Genomic DNA, 24,114 nt, shown 5'->3' on the forward strand with positions numbered 1-24,114 from the left:
ATATGTGTCTCTTTTGCTGTCTCGTATACTGGGTTATCGTTACCATCTTTCTAAATTCCATATATATGTGTTAGTATACTGTATTGGTGTTTTTCTTTCTGGCTTACTTCACTCTGTATAATAGGTTCCAGTTTCATCCACCTCATTAGAACTGATTCAAATGTATTCTTTTTAATGGCTGAGTATACTCCATTGTGTATATGTACCACAGCTTTTTTATCCATTCGTCTGCTGGTGGACATCTAGGTTGCTTCCATGTCCTGGCTATTATAAACAGTGCTGCAATGAACATTGGGGTACACGTGTATCTTTCAGTTCTGGTTTCCTCGGTGTGTATGCCCAGCAGTGGGATTGCTGGGTTGTATGGCAGTTCTATTTCCAGTTTCTTAAGGAATCTCCACACTGTTCTCCATAGTGGCTGTACTAGTTTGCATTCCCACCAACAGTGTAAGAAGGTTCCCTTTTCTCTGCACCGTCTCTAGCATTGATTGCTTGTAGACTTTTGGAGAGCAGCCATTTTGACTGGCATGAAATGGTACCTCATTGTGATTTTGATTTGCATTTCTCTGATAATGAGTGATGTTGAGCATCTTTTCATGTGTTTGTTAGCCATCTGTATGTCTTCTTTGGAGAAATGTCTATTTAGTTCTTTGGCCCATTTTTTAATTGGGTCATTTATTTTTCTGGAGTTGAGCTGCAGGAGTTGCTTGTATGTTTTTGAGATTAATTCTTTGTCAGTTGCTTCATTTGCTGTTATTTTCTCCCATTCAGAAGGCTTTTTCACCTTGCTTATAGTTTCTTTTGTGGTACAGAAGCTTTTAATTTTAATTAGGTCCCATTTGTTTATTTTTGCTTTTATTTCCAATATTCTGGAAGGTGGGTCATAGAGGATCCTGCTGTGATTGATGTCGGAGAGTGTTTTGCCTATGTTCTCCTCTAGGAGTTTTATAGTTTCTGGTCTTACGTTTAAACCTTTAATCCATTTTGAGTTTATTTTTGTGTATGGTGTTAGAAAGTGTTCTAGTTTCATTCTTTTACAAGTGGTTGGCCAGTTTTCCCAGCACCACTTGTTAAAGAGATTGTCTTTTCTCCATTGTATATTCTTGCCTCCTTTGTCAACATTATCCTCAATGGTGAAAAATTGAAAGCATTTCCCCTAAAGTCAGGAACAAGACAAGGGTGCCCACTTTCACCAGTACTATTCAACATAGTTTTGGAAGTTTTGGCCAAAGCAATCAGAGCAAAAAAAGAAATAAAAGGAATTGGAAAAGAAGTAAAACTCTCACTGTTTGCAGATGATATGATTCTCTACATAGAAAACCCTAAAGATTCCACCAGAAAATTACCAGAGCTAATCAATGCATATAGTAAAGTTGCAAGATATAAAATCAACACACAGAAATCCCTTGCATTCCTATACACTAATAATGAGAAAATAGAAAGAGAAATTAAGGAAACAATTCAGTTCACCACTGCAACGAAAAGAATAAAATACTTAGGAATATATCTACCTAAAGAAACAAAAGACCTATATATAGAAAACTATAAAACACTGGTGAAAGAAATCAAAGAGGACACTAATAGATGGAGAAATACACCGTGTTCATGGATCAGAAGGATCAATATAGTGAAAATGAGTATACTACCCAAAGCAATCTATAGATTCAATGCAATCCCTATCAAGATACCAGCGGTATTTTTCACAGAGCTAGAACAAATAATTTCACAATTTGTATGGATATACAAAAAACCTCGAATAGCCAAAGCAATCTTGAGAAAGAAGAATGGAACTGGAGGAATCAAGCCTGCCTGACTTCAGGCTCTACTACAAAGCCACAGTCATCAAGACAGTATGGTACTGGCACAAAGACAGAAATATAGATCAATGGAATAAAATTTAAAATAGTCTTGATGTCTTGCTTGCTTTGTATTAATACAACTACCACTTTCTTTTATGGTATGCATTTGTCTCTTCTATTACTTATAACCTTTTTTAGCATGTTATTTTCAGATAATTTCAACATTACATAAGAATTTTGAAAATGTGCTGACCTGAAAGCTTTTTCCCCAAATTCTTCAGTTTTTTGAAATGTTGCCATATTGACTTTATTACTTTCTTTCTCCCTCCTTTACTGTCTCTCTATATGTACCTATGGGTGTTTAGCATTTTAATGTCTTATGGTTCATATTAATTTTAATTATCTAGTTAAGATTTTAGTTTTCTGTGTATAGTTTCCATTTTTCCTTTTGTAATAAATAATGTTTGTATTAAAGTACTTTGAGACCATGTATTTATTCTTTTAGTTACTAGATGTCTTTCACTATAGTATTCATTAATGATTCTTGCCTGAATCAGTTTTTTTCCTCTGATAATTTAGTTAATATAAGATTATTTATTCCTTAAGGGGCTACTTCGTTGGAGCAACAGTAAAGAATCTGCTTGGAGTGCAGAAGACTCAGGTTCAATCCTGGGTCAGGAAGACCCCCTAGAGGAGGAAATGGCACCCACTCCAGTGTTCTTGCTGGGACAATCCCATGGAGGAGAGGGAGAGGAGAGAACAAAGACTCAGACACTACTGAGCAACTCCGTGTGTGTGTGTATGTGTGTGTGAGAGTCACTCAGTCACATCTGACTCTTTGTGACCCCATAAACTGTAGCCTCCAGGGGTCCTGTGTCCATGGAATCCTCCAGGCAAGAATATAGGAGTGAGTTGCCATTCTCTTCTCTGGGGAGCAACTGAACATGTCAATATGTATTACTTCGCATTCTGTATTAAGGAATCCTTCTGCATTACCTGTTTACCTGTCTGTTTATCTTTCTGTCTGTCTACCTATGATCTTCTATTATTGTATTAGACTCATAGATTTTTACATCATTCAGTCGGGTTGTTCCTTTAATGACGTTATTTATTTTGATGCTCAGATGGTCCCAGATATAGCTGGTGTGAGCTACCTCAAGCTGATTCATATGACGTGTTGATGAACTTTTATCATTTTGGGCAAATTTCCTAACTTAATCATGATACCATTAATTTTTTTAAGGTGCTCAGTTCTTTTTAGTGCTGAATGGCATCTTGACAATAATATCTGGCCATGTGTCCTTATATTTAAAATGTGTCAGTTTGAATCAAGAAGTAGCTAGGTATCGGTTTTTTATTCATTCTGCCTAATTAGAATATTTATTCTATTACGTTAACTTATTTAGTGATTTATGTTGATTTAAGTCTTAGATCTAGCTATTGTTTTTCTATTTGTTCCATTCTTTTTTCTTTAAGCTCCTTTTGTTCCCCCTGTTTTCCTTCCTTCTTCTAGATTACAGTCTTTTAGTATCATGATTTAGTTTCCCTGTTACTGGATCGTAACTTTTAACTTTATTTATTATTTGTTTGTATTTGTTCTGGGGATTACAATGTGTATCCTTAAGTTATTAGTTTATCTTGAATAATGATATGTCACTTTACATGTAATTTAAGAATCTTACAGCAGTATAGTATAATTTACCTTTACACTTACTTTTTTAATATGGTTGGTATATATTTATACAGTTGTTTTTAAACGCTAAATATGTTATTGTTTGTGTTTTGAACATTTCATTGTATTTTAAAATTCAAGAAGGAAAAGTAGTTCATTATACTTATCCACAGATTTGCTATTTCCAGGCCTTCTCATTCTTTCTTACAGATCTATGTTATGACTTGGTGTCATTTTCTTTCAGTGTGAAGAATTCTTTTAGTTATTCTTTTAGTGTATATCTGCTGGTTTTAGACTTTCTTAGCTTTTTTTTTATCTAAAAATATTTTTTCATTGTTTTCAAAGTTCTCCTTTTCCCAGCCCGTCAAAGATGTTATTCCTCTGTTTGCTTTCATTGTTGCTGAAGAGAGATAAGCCAGTAGTCACTGTTATTCATCTAAATGTATTGTCTTTTTTTTCTGGTTGTCTTTAAGGTTTCCTCTTTATCTTTGCATTTTGCAGTGTTTGATTTTCTTGTGAGATTTCATTTGCATCAGTTCTCTTGGGATTTGGGCTTCCCTGGTGGCTCAGAGGTTAAAGCGCCTGCCTCCAATGCGGGAAACCGGGGTTCGATCCCTGGGTTGGGACGATCCCCTGGAGCAGGAAATGGTAACCCACTCCAGTGTTCTTGCCTGGAAAATCCCATGGACAGAGAAGCCTGGTAGGCTACAGTCGATGGGGTCACAAAGAGTCGGACATGACTGAGCGACTTCACTTTGTGTTAAACTTCTGAGATCTGTAGGTTGAGATCTTTTATTAGGGTTGGAGATGATGTTGCCAGTTTACCCTTAAATATGTCTCTTTTCTCATTTCTCCTTTTGCAACTCATTGTTGTTGTTCAGTTGCTCAGTCAAGTTTGATTCTTTTCGACCCCATGTATTGCAGCATGCCAGGCTTCACTGTGCCTCCTAGCTGGTAAATATATCATTCAGATTTCATCATTACTCGAGTGAACTGAATGTGAGTCTCAGTTTTTATTAGTTTCAAATTACTTATGATTTCAGTTCTAAAAATTCTGTTGTAGAGTCTCTTTGTCCTTAAGACTCTGAAATTCCAAAGCTTCTATCCAGGGGCTTATCTCTGATTTTAACAGGATTTGAGTTGGGCTGGGTTTCAGCTTTGATGGGTTTTTACTCTCCTTTGGATTGCAAAATGTGCAACATTTCTCTCTGATTTCTAGCACTCCCCACCCCCACCCCACCCCTACACACCATTTCTTATGGAACAGAATTGTTTTAGGGAAGAATTGTTGGGTTAGTATGTTTATTTTTGTTTAGAGACTCTTCCAAGATTACAGTCCATACTAGCAGCCCACACTATTAAACGATTAAGTGGTTTTTTGTTGTTGTTTTTTGCTTTTTTGTTTTTCATTCCACCAAAGTCTCTCAGCATATGACTGTTTCACTCTCTCATCTCTGTGTATACAGATTAGACAACTGGCCTTAGATATGAAAGTGATGGCTGCTTTTTGCTCATCTTTCAAGAGCTTTATCTCAGTGTGCAATTTAATTCAGTTATGCATTTTTGTGTATATTATACTTCATTAATATTAAAGGAAAATACAACTTTTAGCTTAGACTTAGCTTTCTTCTGCTTTTAAAGGTAATGACAGTGTTTCTTGATCTTTGACATCGTATCTAAGAATAGAATTTCTACCAGATCTTCTTAAAGCATAATAGAAATATGTAATATAAGTAGAGATGCTAGGTGGGTGATTACTATCAGAGTCACCAGATTATTTTGGGCCCCTGTGTTCATCACTTTTATAGTAACCTGTACTTATTCATTACTTATACTGTAATTGATATGATATAACTGTGAGTTTAATATATGAAGGGAGGACCCATGAATATTTCTTTGCCATTGTAAATTCAGTATTCCATCAAAACAAGTGTAACTTCAGTATCCCTTCACCATTGTAATTTCAGTACTCCATTAACACATTTTTGTAATGAAGTTTTAAATTCAGTAACATTTTTGGAAAGGGTGGCAATAGGCCAGAGGTTATCATTCAGTTAAATATATCCTGTAAGGATATTTTGAGGTATCTTTTCTCCCCTAACTGAATTTCCTACCTGGATTCCTTGCAGTCTTATTTATTTCTAATAATTCTGTCTTCTGCATAATAGACAATCTAGTTTGTGTACATATTTAGTAATTTAAGATTTTTAATTGAACTATATACTAAGCCTCTGATATTCTGTAGAAAGAAATCAATAAGATAAAATTTGTGACCTTTGCTCACAAGCAATAAATTATTGAAAAAGAACTGCTTACAGATCTTATGTTTATTTCTTGTTAAAGAAGTATCATTGCAATACTGACTTTATTTTGAAGAAATATTTGTCTCAAAATGGTTTCTTTTATAGAGAGACATCTTGGGTGACACGTTTAGGGGCGTGTGAAAGATATATAGTTCTGGAATTTTGTTTGTTGATTGTAAGATTTATTTTTAAAACTTTGCTTGTAAATATAGTTTTGGAGTTATTTTCTTTATGTTTAGTTTCCTTTGCTGAATAAAAAGTATCATTATTGATCACTTTTGGAATAGTAAGGATTATAAAACATTTAGGTAGAATTACATTATTGGTTTATTTTCAAAGTCAGGGGAAAAGGCAGTGCTAAGATAGATGTAGGGAATTAAGAAGTACATACTACTGCGATTGGACTAATAAGCTACAAGGATATGTTATACAGCACAGGGAATATAGCCAATGTTTTATAACTTTAAGTGGAATATAATCTTTAAAATTTTTGATTCATTTTGTTGTCTACCCGAAAGTAATAAAATCATTCAAATCAATAATAAAGGAGAGAAATGATAGAGACCTAGTAGATGCTGAAGAGATCAAGAAGCAATGGAAAGAATCCACAGAAGAACTGTACAGAAAAGATCTTAATGTACTGGATTACTACACTGGTGTGCTCAGTCACCCAGAGCCAGACATTCTGGAGTGCAAAGTCAACTGCTGTTATTAAAGTGACTGAATGTGACAGAATTGCAGTAGAACTATTCAAAACCCTAAAGGATGATGCCTTCAAGATGTTGCATTCAATATGCCAGCAAATCTGGAAGACCCAGCAGTGGTCTTCCTGGTCACAGGACTGGAAAAGGTCAATCCTCATCCCATTTCCCAGGAAGGGTAGTATTAAAGAACGTGCTAACCATCAGACAGTTGCACTCATCTCCCATGAGGTCATGCGTAAAATCTTGCACGTTAGGTTCAGCATTATGTGAACCAAGAACTTCCAGATGTCCAATCTGGATATAGAAAAGAAAGAGGAACCAGAGATCAAATTGCCAACATTCTATGGATCATAGAGAAGGTTAGGGAATTTCAGAAAAATACCTACCTCTTTTTAATCAACTACACTAAAGCCTTTGACTGTGTGAATCATAAAAAACTGTGGAAAGCTCTTAAAGAGATGGGAATACCAGACCATCCTACCTATCTCCCGAGAAACCTGTTTGCAGGTCAAGAAGTAACAGTTAGAACCCTGTATGGAGCAACTGATTGGTTCAAGGTTGAGAAAGGAACATGACAGGGCTGTCTGCTGTCACCCTCTTTGCTTAACCTATACACTGAGCACATCATGAGAAATGCTGGGCTGGATGAGTTGCAAACTGAAATCAAGGTAGACAGGAGAAACATCTACAACCTCAGATATGCAGATGATACCACTCTAATGGCAGAAAGCAAAGAGGACCTAAGGAACCTCTTGATAAAGTGAAGGAGGAGGGTGAAAGAGCCTGCTTAAAACTAAGTATTATAAAACCAAGATCATGGCATCCAGCCCTATACTTCATGGCAAATAGAAGGGGAAAATGTGGAAATAGTGACAGAATTCCTCTTCTTGGGCTCTAAAATCACTGTGGATGGTGACTGCAGCCATGAAATCAGAAGATGATTGCTTCTTGGCAGGAAAGCTGTGACAGATCTAGACAACGTGTGAAAAACAGACATTGCACTACCGACAAAAGTCTGTAGAATCACAGCTGTGGGCTTCCCAGCGGTCTCATACAGCTATGAGAGCTGGACTGTAAGAAAGGCAGAGCACCACAGAATTGATGCCTTCGAACTGTGGTGCTGAAGAAGACTCCTGAAATCCCTTGGACAGCAAGGAGATCAAACCAGTCAATCTTAAGGGAAATCAACCCTGAATTCTTGAAAGGACTGATGCTGAATCTCCAGTATTTTGGTCATCTGATGCTAACAGCTGACTCATTGGAAAAGCCCCTGATGCTGGGAAAGATTGAAGGCAGAAAGGAGACAGAGTGTCAGAGGATGAGGTGGCTGGGTGGAATCACCAGTGCAATGGACATGAACTTGGGCAAGCTTTGGGAGATAGTGAGGGTCAGGAACGCCTGGCGTGTTGCAGTCCATGGGGTCACCAAGAGTTGGACATGACTGGGCAACTGAACAACAAGAAGATATAATATGGAAGATGATGACATAGGAGTGGAGATATATTTCTTTTTTTAGGAGCCTTTATCAGCTAATTGCACAGGAAGGCTACAGAGAGATCAGCTTGAAAAATTATGAATATTAACTGTGAAGGAATTTGAATGTGTGGGAGAAATAAGGGTTTCAGGACACAGAATCATGTTAGAGGATTCTTTCATGAGAGGTAGTGTAGCATAGTGTTTAAGTGTTGTAGGCTTTAGATCTAGACTGCCTTATTAAAATATTTTCTTTTTTTGCTATCTGCTCAATAATAAAATTATTTCACATGGTTATTATGAAGGTTAAATGAATTTTTATACATTAAAGTATTTAGAACCTAATTTCTGAAGTACAATAAATATTTCCTGCAGTTATTATTATTATTATTAAAGTACTACTGGAGCCTTGTTTGCAAAATAATTCTCCTACCTGTTACTGACTCTTGATACTTCCTTTTTAGCTCAACTGAAGTTGATGACATGATTCGTAAATCAACAAACCTGTTGCTAACTAGGACTCTAAGCAACTCTCTGCAGAATGTCATTAAAAGGAAGAATATTGGACTTACTGAGGTAACTCTGCTATTATTGGCAATATGTGAATAGATCTCCTAAGTCCTGAGGCTTGTGTGTTAATTAATTAAAATTTTCTGTGTGGTCTGTCATGTTCTTCATGGGATCATGGTGAAAGTGCAAAATAAATTCCTTGTATTTTTCATTTGTTGCCTTGGAGAAATCGAGTATTTTTTTTGAAAAGTCACTGTTTTTTCTCTCTCTCATTATCTTCACTAATTTAACTGGTTTTCCTTTCTGATGTTATTGGGTTAAATTTGTATTATATGCCACTGATAATATATTTTAAAATTGTTGATTGGAGAATAGAGTCAATGTCAGGATCCTGTTTAAAATAATGGCACTTTGAGCACAACATACAGTATGAAATCATATTTTGCCTACATAAGTCACTGATGCCAGGGATATTAGCATTCATACTCATTGGTTAGTGTTAGACTCAGATTTTGTTTTTGAGATACATTAGGACTATGAATAGTAAATTACTCTTAATTAGCATGTAACTGGCAATTTAGGATTGAAATGTGAAAGAAAGGCAGTTGTCACATTTCTGTGGAAGCTTACACAATCTCACAAAGGATGAAGGGATATTGTACATATGTTGAGAACAGTATCTTGGCAAACTGAATATTTGATGCATTGTCATAAGTCCTAAAATTTAGAAAGATGTGAAATTTCCCTTTTCTTAGAAACCCAGGTTTGTGTGGGAGCCTCAACCTGCCATTTTATGGATATCATACTGCTAAAAGTGAGAGATGGGAGGAATCTTCATAAGCAAAGGGAAAGGCTGTTGGCCATCTACTTTACCTGTATAGGTGGTGTAATTTCAAATTCAGCTGGTCTAGAAAATTGACATTTTTAGGTATATGTTACCAAGGATGAACATCAGAAAGTGATTAATGATACTGACCCATAGGTAAATATAGCTGGAAGCCAGGTGAACATCTATTGTTATTTCTGATTTTGGAGTGATTGTTTCTTTCCCTGTGTTAATATTTTAAAATACTGTATTATAATATATAAATAGTGTATTACAACATGGGACATTGCCAGTGATTGAATTCTACTTATAACCAACTTATGTTTATAGTTTAAAGTCGCATTTGACATTATTAGACAATCCCTTCACTTTGCAGTGCTTTGTTTCTGTTGCCTGATCTAGAAGTGTTAGTTATTGCCATTATGTGTCTGAGGATAGGCTAGCTTCGTTTGTAATCAGGAACGCTACAAAGAACCAATTTCGACTGAAAATTTGGCAGTCCTTCTGGTTTGCAGACTATTCTGTTCTCCTTTTCTGAATCCCAAGTAAGATAAGAAATTTATTTATTTTATGAACTACTTCTGCATTCAGTTCAGTTCAGTTGCTCAGTTGTCTCCGACTCTTTGCGACCCCATGAATCGCAGCACGCCAGGCCTCCCTGTCCATCACCAACTCCCGGAGTTCACTCAGACTCACGTCCATCGAGTCAGTGATGCCATCCAGCCATCTCATTCTCTGTCGTCCCCTTCTCCTCCTGCCCCGAATCACTCCCAGCATCAGAGTCTTTTCCAATGAGTCAACTCTTCACATGAGGTGGCCAAATTACTGGAGTTTCAGCTTTAGCATCATTCCTTCCAAAGAAATCCCAGGGCTGATCTCCTTCAGAATGGACTGGTTGGATCTCCTTGCAGTCCAAGGGACTCTCAAGAGTCTTCTCCAACACCACGGTTCAAAAGCATCAATCCTTCGGCACTCAGCCTTCTTCACAGTCCAACTCTCACATCCATACATGACCACAGGAAAAACCATAGCCTTGACTAGACGGAACTTAGTCAGCAAAGTAATGTCTCTGCTTTTGAATATGCTATCTAGGTTGGTCCTAACTTTTCTTCCAAGGAGTAAGCGTCTTTTAATTTCATGGCTGCAGTCACCATCTAAAATGATTCTGGAGCCCAGAAAAATAAAGCCTGACACTGTTTCCACTGTTTCCCCGTCTATGTCCCATGAGGTGATGGGAACAAATGCCATGATCTTCGTTTTCTGAATGTTGAGCTTTAAGCCAACTTTTTCACTCTCCACTTTCACTTTCATCAAGAGGCTTTTGAGTTCCTCTTCACTTTCTGCCATAAGGGTGGTGTCATCTGCATATCTGAGGTTATTGATGTTTCTCCCAGCAATCTTGATTCCAGCTTGTGTTTCTTCCAGTCCAGCGTTTCTCATGATATACTCTGCATATACGTTAAATAAGCAGGGTGACAATATACAGCCTTGACATACTCCTTTTCCTATTTGGAACCAGTCTGTTCCATGTCCAGTACTAACTGTTCCTTCCTGACCTGCATACAGATTTCTCAAGAGGCAGGTCAGGTGGTCTGGTATTCCCATCTCTCTCAGAATTTTTCACAGTTTATTGTGATCCACACAGTCAAAGGCTTTGGCATAGTCAATAAAGCAGAAATAGATGTTTTTCTGGAACTCTCTTGCTTTTTCCATGATCCAACAGATGCTGGCAATTTGATCTCTGGTTCCTCTGCCTTTTCTAAAACCAGCTTGAACATCAGGGAGTTTACGGTTCACGTATTGCTGAAGCCTGGCTTGGAGAATTTTGAGCATTAGTTTACTAGTGTGTGAGATGAGTGCTATTGTGTGGTAGTTTGAGCATTCTTTGGCATTGCCTTTCTTTGGGATTGGAATGAAAACTGAGCTTTTCCAATCCTGTGTTTTCCAAATTTGCTGACATATTGAGTGCAGCACTTTCACAGCATCATCTTTAAGGTTTTGAAATAGCTCTACTGGAATTCCATCACCTCCACTAGCTTTGTTTGTAGAGATGCTTTTTAACGCCCACTTGAGTTCACATTCCAGGATATCTGGCTCTAGATGAGTGATCACACCATCGTGGTTATCTGGGTCGTGAAGATCTTTTTTGTACAGTTCTTCTGTGTATTCTTGCCACCTCTTCTTAATATCTTCTGCTTCTGTTAGGTCCATACCATTTCTGTCCTTTATCAAGCCCATCTTTGCATGACATGTTCCCTTGGTATCTCTAATTTTCTTGAAGAGATCTCTAGTCTTTCCCATTCTGTTCTTTTCCTCTATTTCTTTGCATTGATCACTGAAGAAGGCTTTCTTATCTCTTCTTGCTATTCTTTGGAACTCTGCATTCAGATGCTTATATCTTTCCTTTCTCCTTTGCTTTTTGCTTCTCTTCTTTTCACAGCTATTTGTAAGGCCTCCCCAGACAGCCATTTTGCTTTTTTGCATTTCTTTTCCATAGGGATGGTCTTGATCCCTGTCTCCTGTACAATGTCATGAACCTCATTCCATAGTTCATCAGGCACTCTGTCTGTCAGATCTAGGCCCTTAAATCTATTTCTCACTTCCACTGTTTAATCATAAGGGATTTGATTTAGGTCATACCTGAATGGTCTAGTGGTTTTCCCTACTTTCTTCAATTTAAGTCTGAATTTGGTAATAAGGAGTTCATGATCTGAGCCACAGTCAGCTCCTGGTCTTGTTTTTGCTGACTGTGTAGAGCTTCTCCATCTTTGGCTGCAAAGAATATAATCAATCTGATTTTGGTGTTGACCATCTGGTGATGTCCATGTGTAGGTCTTCTCTTGTGTTGTTGGAAGAGGGTGTTTGCTATGACCAGTGCATTTTCTTGGCAAAACTCTATTAGTCTTTGCCCTGCTTCATTCTGCATTCCAAGGCCAAATTTGCCTGTTACTTACTCCAGGTGTTTCTTGACTTCCTATTTTTGCATTCCAGTCCCCTATAATGAAAAGGACATCTTTTCTGGGTGTTAGTTCTAAAACGTCTTGTAGGTCTTCATAAAACCGTTCAACTTCAGCTTTTTCAGCGTTACTGGTTGGGGCATAGACTTGGATTACCGTGATATTGAATGGTTTGCCTTGGAGACGAACGGAGATCATTCTGTCATTTTTGAGATTGCATCCAAGTACTGCATTTCGGACTCTTTTGTTGACCATGATGGCTACTCCATTTCTTCTGTGGGATTCCTTCCTGCAGTAGTAGGTATAATGGTCATCTGAGTTAAATTCACCCATTCCAATCCATTTTAGTTCACTGGTTCCTAGAATGTCGACGTTCACCCTTGCCATCTCTTGTTTGACCACTTCCAATTTGCCTTGATTCATGGACCTGACATTCCAGGTTCCTATGCAATATTGCTCTTTACAGCATTGGACCTTGCTTCTATCACCAGTCACATTCACAACAGGGTATTGTTTTTGCTTTGGCTCCATCCCTTCATTCTTTCTGGAGTTATTTCTCCACTGATCTCCAGTAGCATATTGGGCACCTAATGACCTGGGGAGTTCCTATTTTGATATTCTATCATTTTGCCTTTTCATACTGTTCATGGGGTTCTGAAGGCAAGAATACTGAAATGGTTTGCCATTCCCTTCTCCAGTGGACCACATTCTGTCCAACCTTTCCACCATGACCCACCCGTCTTGGGTTGCCCCGCGGGCATGGCTTAGTTTCAATGAGTTAGACAAGGCTGTGGTCCTAGTGTGATTAGACTGACTAGTTTTCTGTGAATATGGTTTCAGTGTGTCTGCCCTCTGATGCCCTCTTGCAACACCTACCATCTTACTTGGGTTTCTCTTACCTTGGGCCTGGGCTATCTCTTCACGGCTGCTCCAGCAAAGCACAGCTGCTGCTCCTTACCTTGGGTGAGGGGTATCTCCTCACTGCTGCCCTTCCTGACCTTCAACATGGGATGGCTCCTCTAGGCCCTCCTTAGATCGTGCAGCCACCGCTCCTTGGACGTGGGGTTGCTCCTCCCGGCCACCGCCCCTGGCCTTGGGCACGGGGTAGCTCCTCCTGGCCACTGCCCCTGACCTCGGACTCAGGGTAGCTCCTCTTGGCTGCCGCCCTTCGGGCATGGGGTCCTCCCGGCTTCTGCCCCTGACCTCGGACGTGGGGTAGCTCCTCTCGGCCGTGCTTAGTGCGCCGGTCGCAGCTGCCTGTGCTTGGTGTTCCTGTCGCAGCCGCCTGCGCTAAAGCTCTTGCATTAAAGCTCTGCATTAAAGCTCTTGATATAACTCTGCTTCTGGCATTTGATTTAGCAGTCTCTTAAAAGCCATTTTATTTATTTAATTTTTATTGAAATTTAGTTTATTTATACTACTGTGTTAGTTTCATGTATACAAAAAAGAAAAGAAATCCATTTTAAACAAGTAGCATGGCAAGAATGTGGTGTGGTAGAAAGAGCTTTGGCCACAGAAGACTCTGGATTTAGTTATGACGATGCCATTGATTTACTGTAGCATCTTAAAAGAAGACCTAACTCCTTAGCTCTTCAGTTTTTCTGACTCCATTGTTCTTTTCAAGGGTACTGTACAGATCAACTAACAACAGGAAGAAGCAGTAGGAGCTTGTCAAGAAGGACTATATCACATTTCTTGATATTATTTCACTGAATGCTATTGCCGAATGTTCTTGCTAAGTCACTGGATCATTTTAGGAAAAATACTTTTGTTATCAAAATCTTTGCATATGTATGAAGGAACATCCACACATATTTATTTATTTTGGCTATGATGGTTGTGTGTAACACAACTAGTGATTTTTTCCATCACCAAGTAAATCTTTGACTAACTATATTATTCACCTTTTATGAAAGGGAGGACATTATATCTTCCTTTATAGGTAACTGAAGTGATTTTTATATCTGAAATCATCATCATAATAGGCAATGTTTGTGTAACAATTTATATTCTTCAGGGGCTATTCACATATAATCACCTTATCTAAATAAGGTGATTTAGCACAATAACATTTGAAGCAGGTTGGGCATATATTATTACTCCCTTTTTATAGAAGGTATAATTAAAGTTCAAGGAGAATGTCTAAGTGAGCAAAATGATAGAAATGAGGCTTGAGTTCAGGTTGTTTTTTCCCCAAACTTACTAATATTTACTAAATTGTATTTTCTCACATATTGATTTAATTATTATATCATAACAAGGATAGAGATTTTTATAGGAGGTCCATGGTAACATGGAAATTGTTCTACTTCTACATGATTTTGTAATATATCCACTCAAATGATAGAAGTATTGTAAACACTGAAAACTCACAAGAGTCCTATTTTTGGTTACCAGACAGACAATTCTTTTAGCATTTAAAAGCTCACATAACTTAATGTCTTCCTGCCTATCTTGATTCGCAATTATATGCCATCTCACCTCTTTTTTTTTTTCTGTCCATATACTCTATCCATTTATCTCTTTCTCTCTATAAACTAGCTTTCATACCTTTCATATGACTTCTTTACTTCCCCACGTTAAGCCAACTCAACATTACCTTTCATTTATAGCCCCTACCGTAACTTAAATGCCCTAACTCTCAGACCCTAAGTGATGATCTATATACAGTCCAGTCAGCACGTACAGCTATTTCCTAGGGATACCTCTTCCAGGTCTGTGAGAAGATCAGCTGAGCAGCTGAGCAGTCAAGAGTATATGTTCTAAAGCAGACTGCATGGGTTCCAGTTCTGGTTTTCTTTAATAAATATGATCCTGGGTAGATTACTTGGGTTTATGTGAAAAATGGGGACAATAGTAGCATGTATTTCATAAGATTTCTGTAAAGATACAATGAACAGATAAAGTGCTTAGAATAGTTCCTGGTTCACAGTAAATACTCAATTCATATTGCCTATTATTAAGAAAGAGGTCTGGCAGATAAGGTGGTGGTTAGGGCTAGTACAGAAATGGAGTTTTTCAGTTAAGAAAAGTCAGAAGACTAGAGCAAGATGTCCTATTAAGATAAATAATTTTTAAAATTAACTTTACAATTTTATTAATTTCCTACTCTGTGATAGGCACTGATATAAGTCTTAAGAATAAATAAGTAAAGAACAATAAGAACAACAACAAAAGAGATTTTTGCTTATATTCTAGTGGCAGAAACAGATAATAAATAGTAAATAAATAAGTAAATCATCTAGTATGATAAAAGGTCATGAATTCTATAGATGAAGAGAAAGAACCTGGGTTAAGGAAATCAGGAGTCTGGTGGAGGTTCAAGGTTGGTCTTACCAAAAAGGGCAGCATATTGACAGTAAGTTATCATTGAAGGGGAAAGGGTATTCTTGGCAGAAGTTAGAACTAGAGCAAAGGTCTGAAAGTAGTTAAGTTATTGGCAAGTTTAGGGAATAATAAGGAAGCTAAAGTAGTTGGACTGGAGTGATCTAAAGGACGAGAAAGAGGAGATTAAATCAAAGAGTTACCGGGGATGCATGCTAGGTCATTAAAAAGTGTTTGGCTGTTGTTTTCTATGAAAAGGGATGCCATGGCAGGATTTTGATGGTGGCATGATCTGGCATATTCACAAAGGATCACATTGACTATGGTATTGAGAATTAAATGTATGGTAAAAACAGGGAGACCAGTTAGGAGGCCATTACAGTAATCCTGCAAGATTTGATGGAATCTTGGGGATAGAGGTCATGACAAGTGGTCCTATTTGGACTGTATAGTCAGTATGGTTTCCTGATGGTTAGATGTAAAGAAAGCAAGAAAATGAGAAATTGATACCTCTCAATATTTTCATATGAGCAACCAGAATGCTGCATATAACATGTGCTTTGATAGGAAAAAATTGAAGTAGAACTAAATTTGGGGTAGAGGAAGATTGGGAATTTGGTACTAGACATATTATATTTGTAGTGTTATTAAACATAGATTGAGATACTGAGTTAACAGATGTATATATGAATTTAGTTTGAGAAAGTGATTTGACCTAGAGATAAAAAGTTGGGAGCATAAAAATTATGTTTATAACCACCTGACTGTATAATATTGCTTTATTTGTAAAGATGCAGAGAAATAGAGGAAAACAATAGAATGGGAAAGACTAGAGATCTCTTCCAGAAAATTAGAGATACCAAGGGAACATATCATCCAAAATGAAAGAAAATGAGAGTGAAAGTTGCTCAGTCATGTCCAACTCTTTGTGACCCCATGGACTATAGAGTCCATGGAATTCTCCAGGCAACAATACTGGAGTGGGAGGCCTTTCCCTTCTCCAGGGGAACTTCCCAACCCCAGGATCGAACCCAGGTCTCCCACATGCAAAGATGGGCACAATAAATGACAGAAACAGTATGGACCTAACAGAAGCAGAAGATATTAAGAAGAAGTGGCAAGAATACACAGAAGAACTATACAAAAAAGGTCTTAATGACCCAGATAACCATGATGGTGTGATCACTTACCTAGAGCCAGACATCTTAGAGTGTGAAGTCAAGTGGGCCTTAGGAAGCATCACTACGAACAAAGCTAGTAGAGGTGATGGAATTCCAGCTAAGCTACTTCAAGTCCAAAAAGATGATGATGTTAAAGTGCTGCATTCAGTATGCCAGCAAGTTTGGAAAATTCAGCAGTGGCCACAGGACTAGGAAAGGTCAGTTTTCAAAGAAGGGCAGTGGCAAAGAATTCAAATTACCACAAAATTGTACTCATTTCACATACTAGCAAAGTAATACTCAAAAGTCTTCAAGCTAGCTTTCAACAGTATGTGAACGAAGACTCCCAGAAGTTCAAGCTGGATTTAGAAAAAGGCAGAGGAACCAGAGATCAAATTGCCACTCTCCATTGCATCATAGAAAAAATAAGACAATTCTAAAAAAAAACCTACTTCTGCTTTATTGACTACACTGAAGCCTTTGACTGTGTGGATCACAAAAAAATGTGGGAGATTCTTCAAGAGATGGGAATATCAGACCACCTTACCTGCCTCCTGTGAAACCTGTATGCAGGTCAAGAAGTAACAGTTAGAACCGGACATAGAACAGTGGGCTGGCTGTAAATTGGGGAGGGAGAACATCAGGACTGTATATTGTCACCCTGCTTATTTAACTTATATGCAGAGTACACCATGTGAAATGCTGGGCTGGGTGAAGCACAAGCTGGAATCAGGATTGCTGGGAGAAATATCAATAACCTGAGATATGTAGAAGACACTACCCTTTTGGCAGAAAGCAAAGAGGAACCAAAGAGTTTCTTGATGAAGGTGAAAGAGGAGAGTGAAAAACTTAACATTCAAAACTCAACATTCACAAAACAAAGATCATGGCATCCAGTCCCATCACTTCATGGCAGATGAATGGGGAAACAGTGGAAACAGTGACAGAATTTATTTTCTTGGTCTCCAAAATCACTGCAGATGGTGACTGTCGCCATGAAATTAAAAGATGCTTGCTCCTTGGAAGAAAATCTGTGACAGACCTAGACAGCATATTAAAAAGCAGAGACATTACTTTGCCAACAAAGGTCCATCTAGTCAAAGCTGTGGTTTTCCCAGTATGTATGGATTTGAGAATTGGGCTGTGAAGAAAGCTGAGCACTGAAGAATTGATGCTTTTGAACTGTGATGTTGGAAGACTCTTGAGAGTCCCTTGGACTGCAAGGAGATTAAAGCAGTCAATCCTAAAGGAAATCGACCCTGAATATTCATTGGAAGAACTAATGCTGAAGCTCCAATACTTTGGCCACCTGTTGAGAAGAGCTGACTCATTGGAATAGACCGTGAACGAGCAACAGCAGCAGGGTGAAAGACCATGGAAAGGAAGATTGAAGGCAGGAGGAGAAGGGGACGATAGAGGATGAGATGGTTGGGTGGCATCTCCGACTTAATGGATATGTGTTTAAGCAAGCAAGCTCCAGGAGATGGTGAAGAACAGAGAAGCCTGGTGTGCTGCAGTCCATGGAGTCACAAAGATTGGGATGTGACTGAGTGAGTGCACAACAATTTATAAAGATGGAGAAAAAGATAAAGAATTGAACCCTTGGACTTTTTACTATTAAGAAATCAGGAGAAAAGAGGAATCTGGAATGCAGGATGGGAAAGAGCTACTAGAGAAGTAAGAAAAAGTAACAACTACAACAACAACAACAACAACAACAAAAAAAAAAAAAAAAACACGAGAGTATAGTGTCCTGGAAGTCATTGAAGAAAGTATTTCAAAAAGGAAGGAGTGGTCAATTATGATAATAATTGGGGATACTTCAGGTAATTGAGGGTTAAGATTTACTGTTGGATGTAGCAACTTGGTGTAAGATGGTGACCTTGACAGGAGCATTATTAACAGAATGATGTTAGGAAACTCTTCATGAAGTAGGTTTAAAAGAGAATGAGTTCTTCACAGAAGAATTTCAAATAAATTATATGGATATTACCCCTTCCAGGGCTGGAGCTTTGCTTCATACCCCTTGGGTAGGTTGTTCTTAGTGACTTCCTAAAAGCAGAGTGTTGAAGGAGGGAAATGCTGCTTTACAGTAAGCAAATCTGACACACTATTTAAGTCAGGTAATCAAGATTATCACCAATTCAATGGACTTGAGTTTGAGGAAACTCTGGATGATAAAACTCTGGAGATGAGAGGAAACTCAAGAGAAGCCTGGTATGCTGCTTTCATAGGGTCACAAAGAGTTGGCGTGACTGAGCGACTGAACAACATCAAAATCAAGGTTAACATCATCAGTTATAAGCAGTGTTGATGGCATGTACCTTCAATATGATGTGATAAGGTATTTTACCTCTTTGGTCTTCCTTTCAAACCCATGATGTTAGTCTATCCATGAGAAAAACATTAAACAAAACCAAATTGAAGGATATTCTACAATATCCTTCAGCCAGTATCCTCAAACTTCATGATCAACAAAAACAAGGGAAGTGTGAGGAGGCTAGGGAGACAAGACAAATAAATGTAATGTGATATCTTAGATGGGCTCCTGAAAACAGTAAAGAACATCAGATAAAAACTAATGAGACCTAAAGAGGGTGTATTGTTCAGTTATGGGCTTCTGTCATAGCTCAGCTGGTAAAGAATCTGCCTCCAATTCAGGAGACCCCAGTTTGATTCCTGGGTTGGGAAGATTTGCTGGAGAAGGAATAGGCTACCGTCTCTAGTATTCTTGGGCTTCCCTTGTGGCTCAGCTGGTAAAGAATCTGCCTGCAATGTGGGAGACCTGGGTTCAATCCTTGGGTTGCGAAGATCCCCTGAAGAAGGGAAAGGCTACCCACTCCAATATTCTGGCCTGGAGAATTCCAGAGACTGTATAGTCCATGGGGTTGCAAAGAATCAGACACAACTGAGTGACTTTCACTTCACTTCACTTCAGTTAATACTAATGTAGTGATGTTGGTTCCTTAGTTATGGCAAATGTAAAGGGCTTCCCAGGTAGCTCAGTGGGTGAATAATTACCTGCAATGCAGGAGATGTGGGTTCGGTACCCAGATTGGAAAGATCTCCTGGAGAAGGGCAGGGCAACCCACTCCAGCATTCTTTTTCTTTTTTTTAAAAAAAGTAATTTATTTTTTATTGAAGAATAATTGCTTTAGAGAATTTTGCTGTTTTCTGTCAAACCTCAACATGAATCAGCCATAGGTATACATATATCCCCTCCCTTTTGAAACTCCCTCCCATTTCCCCCCCATCCCACCCCTCTAGGTTGATACAGAGCCCCTGTTTGAGTTTCCTGAGCCATACAGCAAATTCCCATTGGCTATCTGTTTTACATATGGTGATGTTTATTTCCATGTTACTCTTTCCACTCATCTCACCGTCTTCTCCCCTCTCCCCATGTCCGTAAGTCTGTTTACTATGTCTGTTTCTCCATTGTTGCCCTGTAAATAAATTCTTCAGTACCATTTTTCTAGATTCTGTATACGTGTGTTAGAATACAGTATTTATCTTTCTCTTTCTGACTCACTTCACTCTGTATAATGGGTTCTAGGTTCATCCACCTCGTTAGAGCTGACTCAAATGCATTCCTTTTTATGGCTGAGTAATATTCCATTGTGTATATATATAGCAGAACTTCTTTATCCATTCATCTGTCAATGGACAAAGAGGTTGCTTCCATGTCCTGGATATTGTAAATAGTGCTGCAATGAACATTGGGGTACATGTGTCATTTTCAATTATGGTTTTCTCGGGATATCTGCTCAGTAGTGGGATTGCGGGGTCATATGGTTTTCTTATTCCTAGTTTTTTAAGGAATCTCCATACCGTCTTCCATAGCGGCTGTATCAGTTTACATTCCCACCAACAGTACAAGAGTGTTCCCTTTTCTCCACACCCTTTCCAGCATTTATTGTTTGTAGACTTTTTGATGATGGCCATTCTGACTGGTGTGAGATGATAACTCATTGTACTTTTGATTTGCATTTCTCTAATTATGAGTGAGGTTGAGCATCTTTTCATGTGTTTGTTAGCCGTCTGTATGTCTTCTTTGGAAAAGTGTCTGTTTAGGTCTGTTTCTCACCTTTTGATTGGGTTGTTTGTTTTTCTGGTATTGAGTTGTGTGAACTGCTTGTATATTTTGCAAATTAATCTTTTATCTGTTGTTTCATTTGCTATTATTTTCTCCCATTCTGAGAGTTTTCTGTTCACCTTGCTTATAGTTTCCTTTGCTGTGCAAAAGCTTTTATGTTTAATCAGGTCCCACTTGTTTACTTAGTTTTAATTTCTGTTACTGTAGGAGGTGGTTTATAGAGGATCTTGCTTTGATTTATGTCATTGAGTGTCCTGCCTATGTTTTCCTCCAAGAGTTTGATAGTTTCTGGTCTTACATTTAGGTCTTTAATCCATTTTGAGTTTATCTTTGTGTATCGTGTTAGGAAATGTTCTAATTTCATTCTTTTACATGCACCTGTCCAGTTTTTCCAGTACCATTTATTGAAGAGGCTGTCTTTGCCCCATTGTATATTCTTGCCTCCTTTGTCAAAAATAAGGCACCCATAGGTACCTGGGTTTATTTCTGGGCTTTATATCTTGTTGCATTGGTCTGTATTTCTGTTTTTGTGCCAGTACCATACTGTCTTGATGACTGTAGCTTTGTGGTATAATCTGAAATCAGGAAGCTTGATTCCTCCAGCTCCATTCTTCTTTCTCAAGACTGCCTTGGCTATTCGGGGTCTTTTGTGTTTCCATATGAACTCTGAAATTTTCTGTTCTAGTTCTGTGAAAAATGCCACTGGTAATTTGATAGGGATTGCATTTAATATGTAGATTGCATTTGGTAGTATAGTCATTTTCACAATATTGTTTCTTCCAGCCCAGTACATTGGAATGTACTCCATCTGTTTATGTCATCTTTGATTTCTTTCATTAGTGTCTTATAATTTTCTGTGTACAGTTCTTTTGTCTCCTTAGGTAAGTTTATTCCTAGATATTTACTTCTTTTTGTTGCAATGGTGAATGGGATTGATTCCTTAGTTGCTCTTTCTGATTTTTCATTTCAGTATACAGAAATGCAAGTGATTTGTGTGTATTGATTTTTTATCTTGCAACTTTGCTAAATTCACTGATTAGTTCTAGTAATCTTCTGATACTATCTTTAGGGTTTTCTGTGTACAGTGTCATGTCATCTGCAAACAGTGAGAGCTTTACTTCTTTTCTGATCTGGATTCCTTTTATTTCTTTTACTTCTCTGACTGCTGTAGCTAGGACTTCCAGAACTATGTCAAATAACAGTGGCGAAAGTGGACATCCTCATCTTGTTCCTGATCGTAGGGGGAATGTTTTCAATTTTTCATGATTGAGAATGATGTTTGCTGTAGTCTTATCATATATGGCCTTTACTATGTTGAGGTAGGCTTCTTCTTTGCCCTTTTTTTGAAGAGTTTTAGTCATAAATAGGTGTTAAATTTTGTCAAAGGCTCTTCCCGCATCTATTGAGATGATCATATGGTTTTTATCTTCCAGTTTGTTAATATGGTGTATCACATTGATTGATTTCTGTATACTGAAGAATCCTTGAATCCCTGGAATAAACCCACTTGATCATGGTGTATGAGCTCTTTGATGTGTTGGGGAATTCTGTTTGCTGAAATTTTGTTGGGGATTTTTGCATCTATGTTCATCAGTGATATTGGCCTGCAGTTTTCTTTTTTTGTGTTGTCTCTGTCTGGTTTTGGTATCAGGATGATGGTGGCCTCATAGAATGAATTTGAAAGTGTTCCTTCCTCTGTAATTTTTGGAAAGAGTTTTAGAAGGATAGGCATTAGCTTTTCTCTAAATGTTCGATAGAATTCCACACCGCCCCCCCCCAACATCTGGTCCTGGGCTTTTGTTTTTTTGGGAGATTTTTGATCACAGCTTCAATTTCAGTGCTTGTAATTGAGTTGTTCATAATTTCTGTTTTTTTCCTGATCCAGTCTTGGAAGATTAAACTTTTGTAAGAACCTGTCCATTTCATCCAGGTTATCTATTTTATTGCCATATAGTTGTTCATAGTAGCCTCTTATGATCCTTTGTATTTCTGCAATATCTGTTTTAACCTCTCCTTTTTCATCTCTGATTTTGTTGATTTGATTCTTCTCTCTTTTGTTCTTGATGAGTCTGACAACGGTTTGTCAATTTTGTATATCTTCTCAAAGAACCAGCTTTTAGTTTTGTTAATCTTTACTATTGTTTCTTTCATTTCTTTTTCATTTATTTCTGCTTGGATCTTTATGACTTCTTTCCTTCTACTAATTTTGGGGTTTTTTTGTTCTTTTTCCAGTTGCTTTAGGTGTAAAGTTAGGGTGTCTACTCGATGTTTTTCTTGTTTCTTGAGGTAGGATTGTAGTGCTATAAACTTCCCTCTTAGAACTGCTTTTGCTGCATCCCTTAGGTTTTGAGTTGTTGTGTTTTCATTGTCATTTGCTTCTAGAAATTTTTTTATTTCCCTTTTGATTTCTTCAGTAACCTGTTGGTTATTTAGAAATGTGTTGTTTTTGTAATTGATATCTAGTCTCATAGTCTTGTGGTTGGAGAAGATGCTTGACACAATTTCAGTTTTCTTAAATTTACTGAGGTTTGATTTGTGACCAAAGATGTGGTCTATCCTGGAGAATTTCCCATGTTCACTTGAGAAGACAGTGTATTCTTCTGCATTTGGATGAATGTCCTGAAGAAATCAATAAGATCCATTTAATCTAATGTATCATTTAAGACTTGTGTTTCCATATTAATTTTCTGTTTTCATGATCTGTCCATTGGTCTGAGTGGGGTGTTAAAGTCTCCTACTATTATTGTGTTACTGTCAGTTTCTCATTTTATGTCTGTTAGTGTTTGTCTTATGTATTGAGGTGCTCTTATGTTGGGTGCATAGATATTTACAATTGTTATGGCTTCCTCTTGGACTGATCCCTTGATTGTTATGTACTGTCCTTCCTTGCCTCTTGTAATCTTCTTTATATTAAGGTCTATCTATATATTTGTCAGATGTGAGGATTGCTATTCCAGCTTTCTTTTGCTTCCTGTTTGCGTGGAATATATTTTTCCATCCTCTCACTTTCAGTCTATATGTGTTTTGAGGTCTAAGGTGGGTTTTTTTGTAAACAGCATGTATGTGGGTCTTGTTTTTGTATCCATTTAGCCAGTCTGTGTCTTTTGGTTGGAGCTTTTAATCCATTTCCATTTAAAGTAATTATTGATATATATGTTCCTATTGCCATTTTCTAATTGTTTGGGGTTGATTTTATAGATCTTTTTTCTTCTGTTGTATTTGTTGACTATCAGTTCAATTCAGTTGCTCAGTCCTGTCCAACTCTTTGCAACTCCATGAACTGCAGCACGCCA

General features: G+C 37.8%; 1 protein-coding gene across 1 annotated transcript in view; it reads left to right on the plus strand.

Moving 5' to 3' along the window:
• The window catches only part of EXOC6B (exocyst complex component 6B), a 697,089-nt gene that overhangs the window by 392,688 nt on the left and 280,287 nt on the right, over window positions 1-24,114 (plus strand). Inside the window, exon 16 of the mRNA XM_040223938.1 lies at window positions 8,416-8,527. Within this exon, the coding sequence (XP_040079872.1) occupies window positions 8,416-8,527 (112 nt within the window). The remainder of the gene's footprint in view (window positions 1-8,415; window positions 8,528-24,114) is intronic.

This window comes from Oryx dammah, unplaced genomic scaffold, assembly GCF_014754425.2.
Source record: "Oryx dammah isolate SB20612 unplaced genomic scaffold, SCBI_Odam_1.1 HiC_scaffold_25, whole genome shotgun sequence".
NCBI lineage: Eukaryota > Metazoa > Chordata > Mammalia > Artiodactyla > Bovidae > Oryx > Oryx dammah.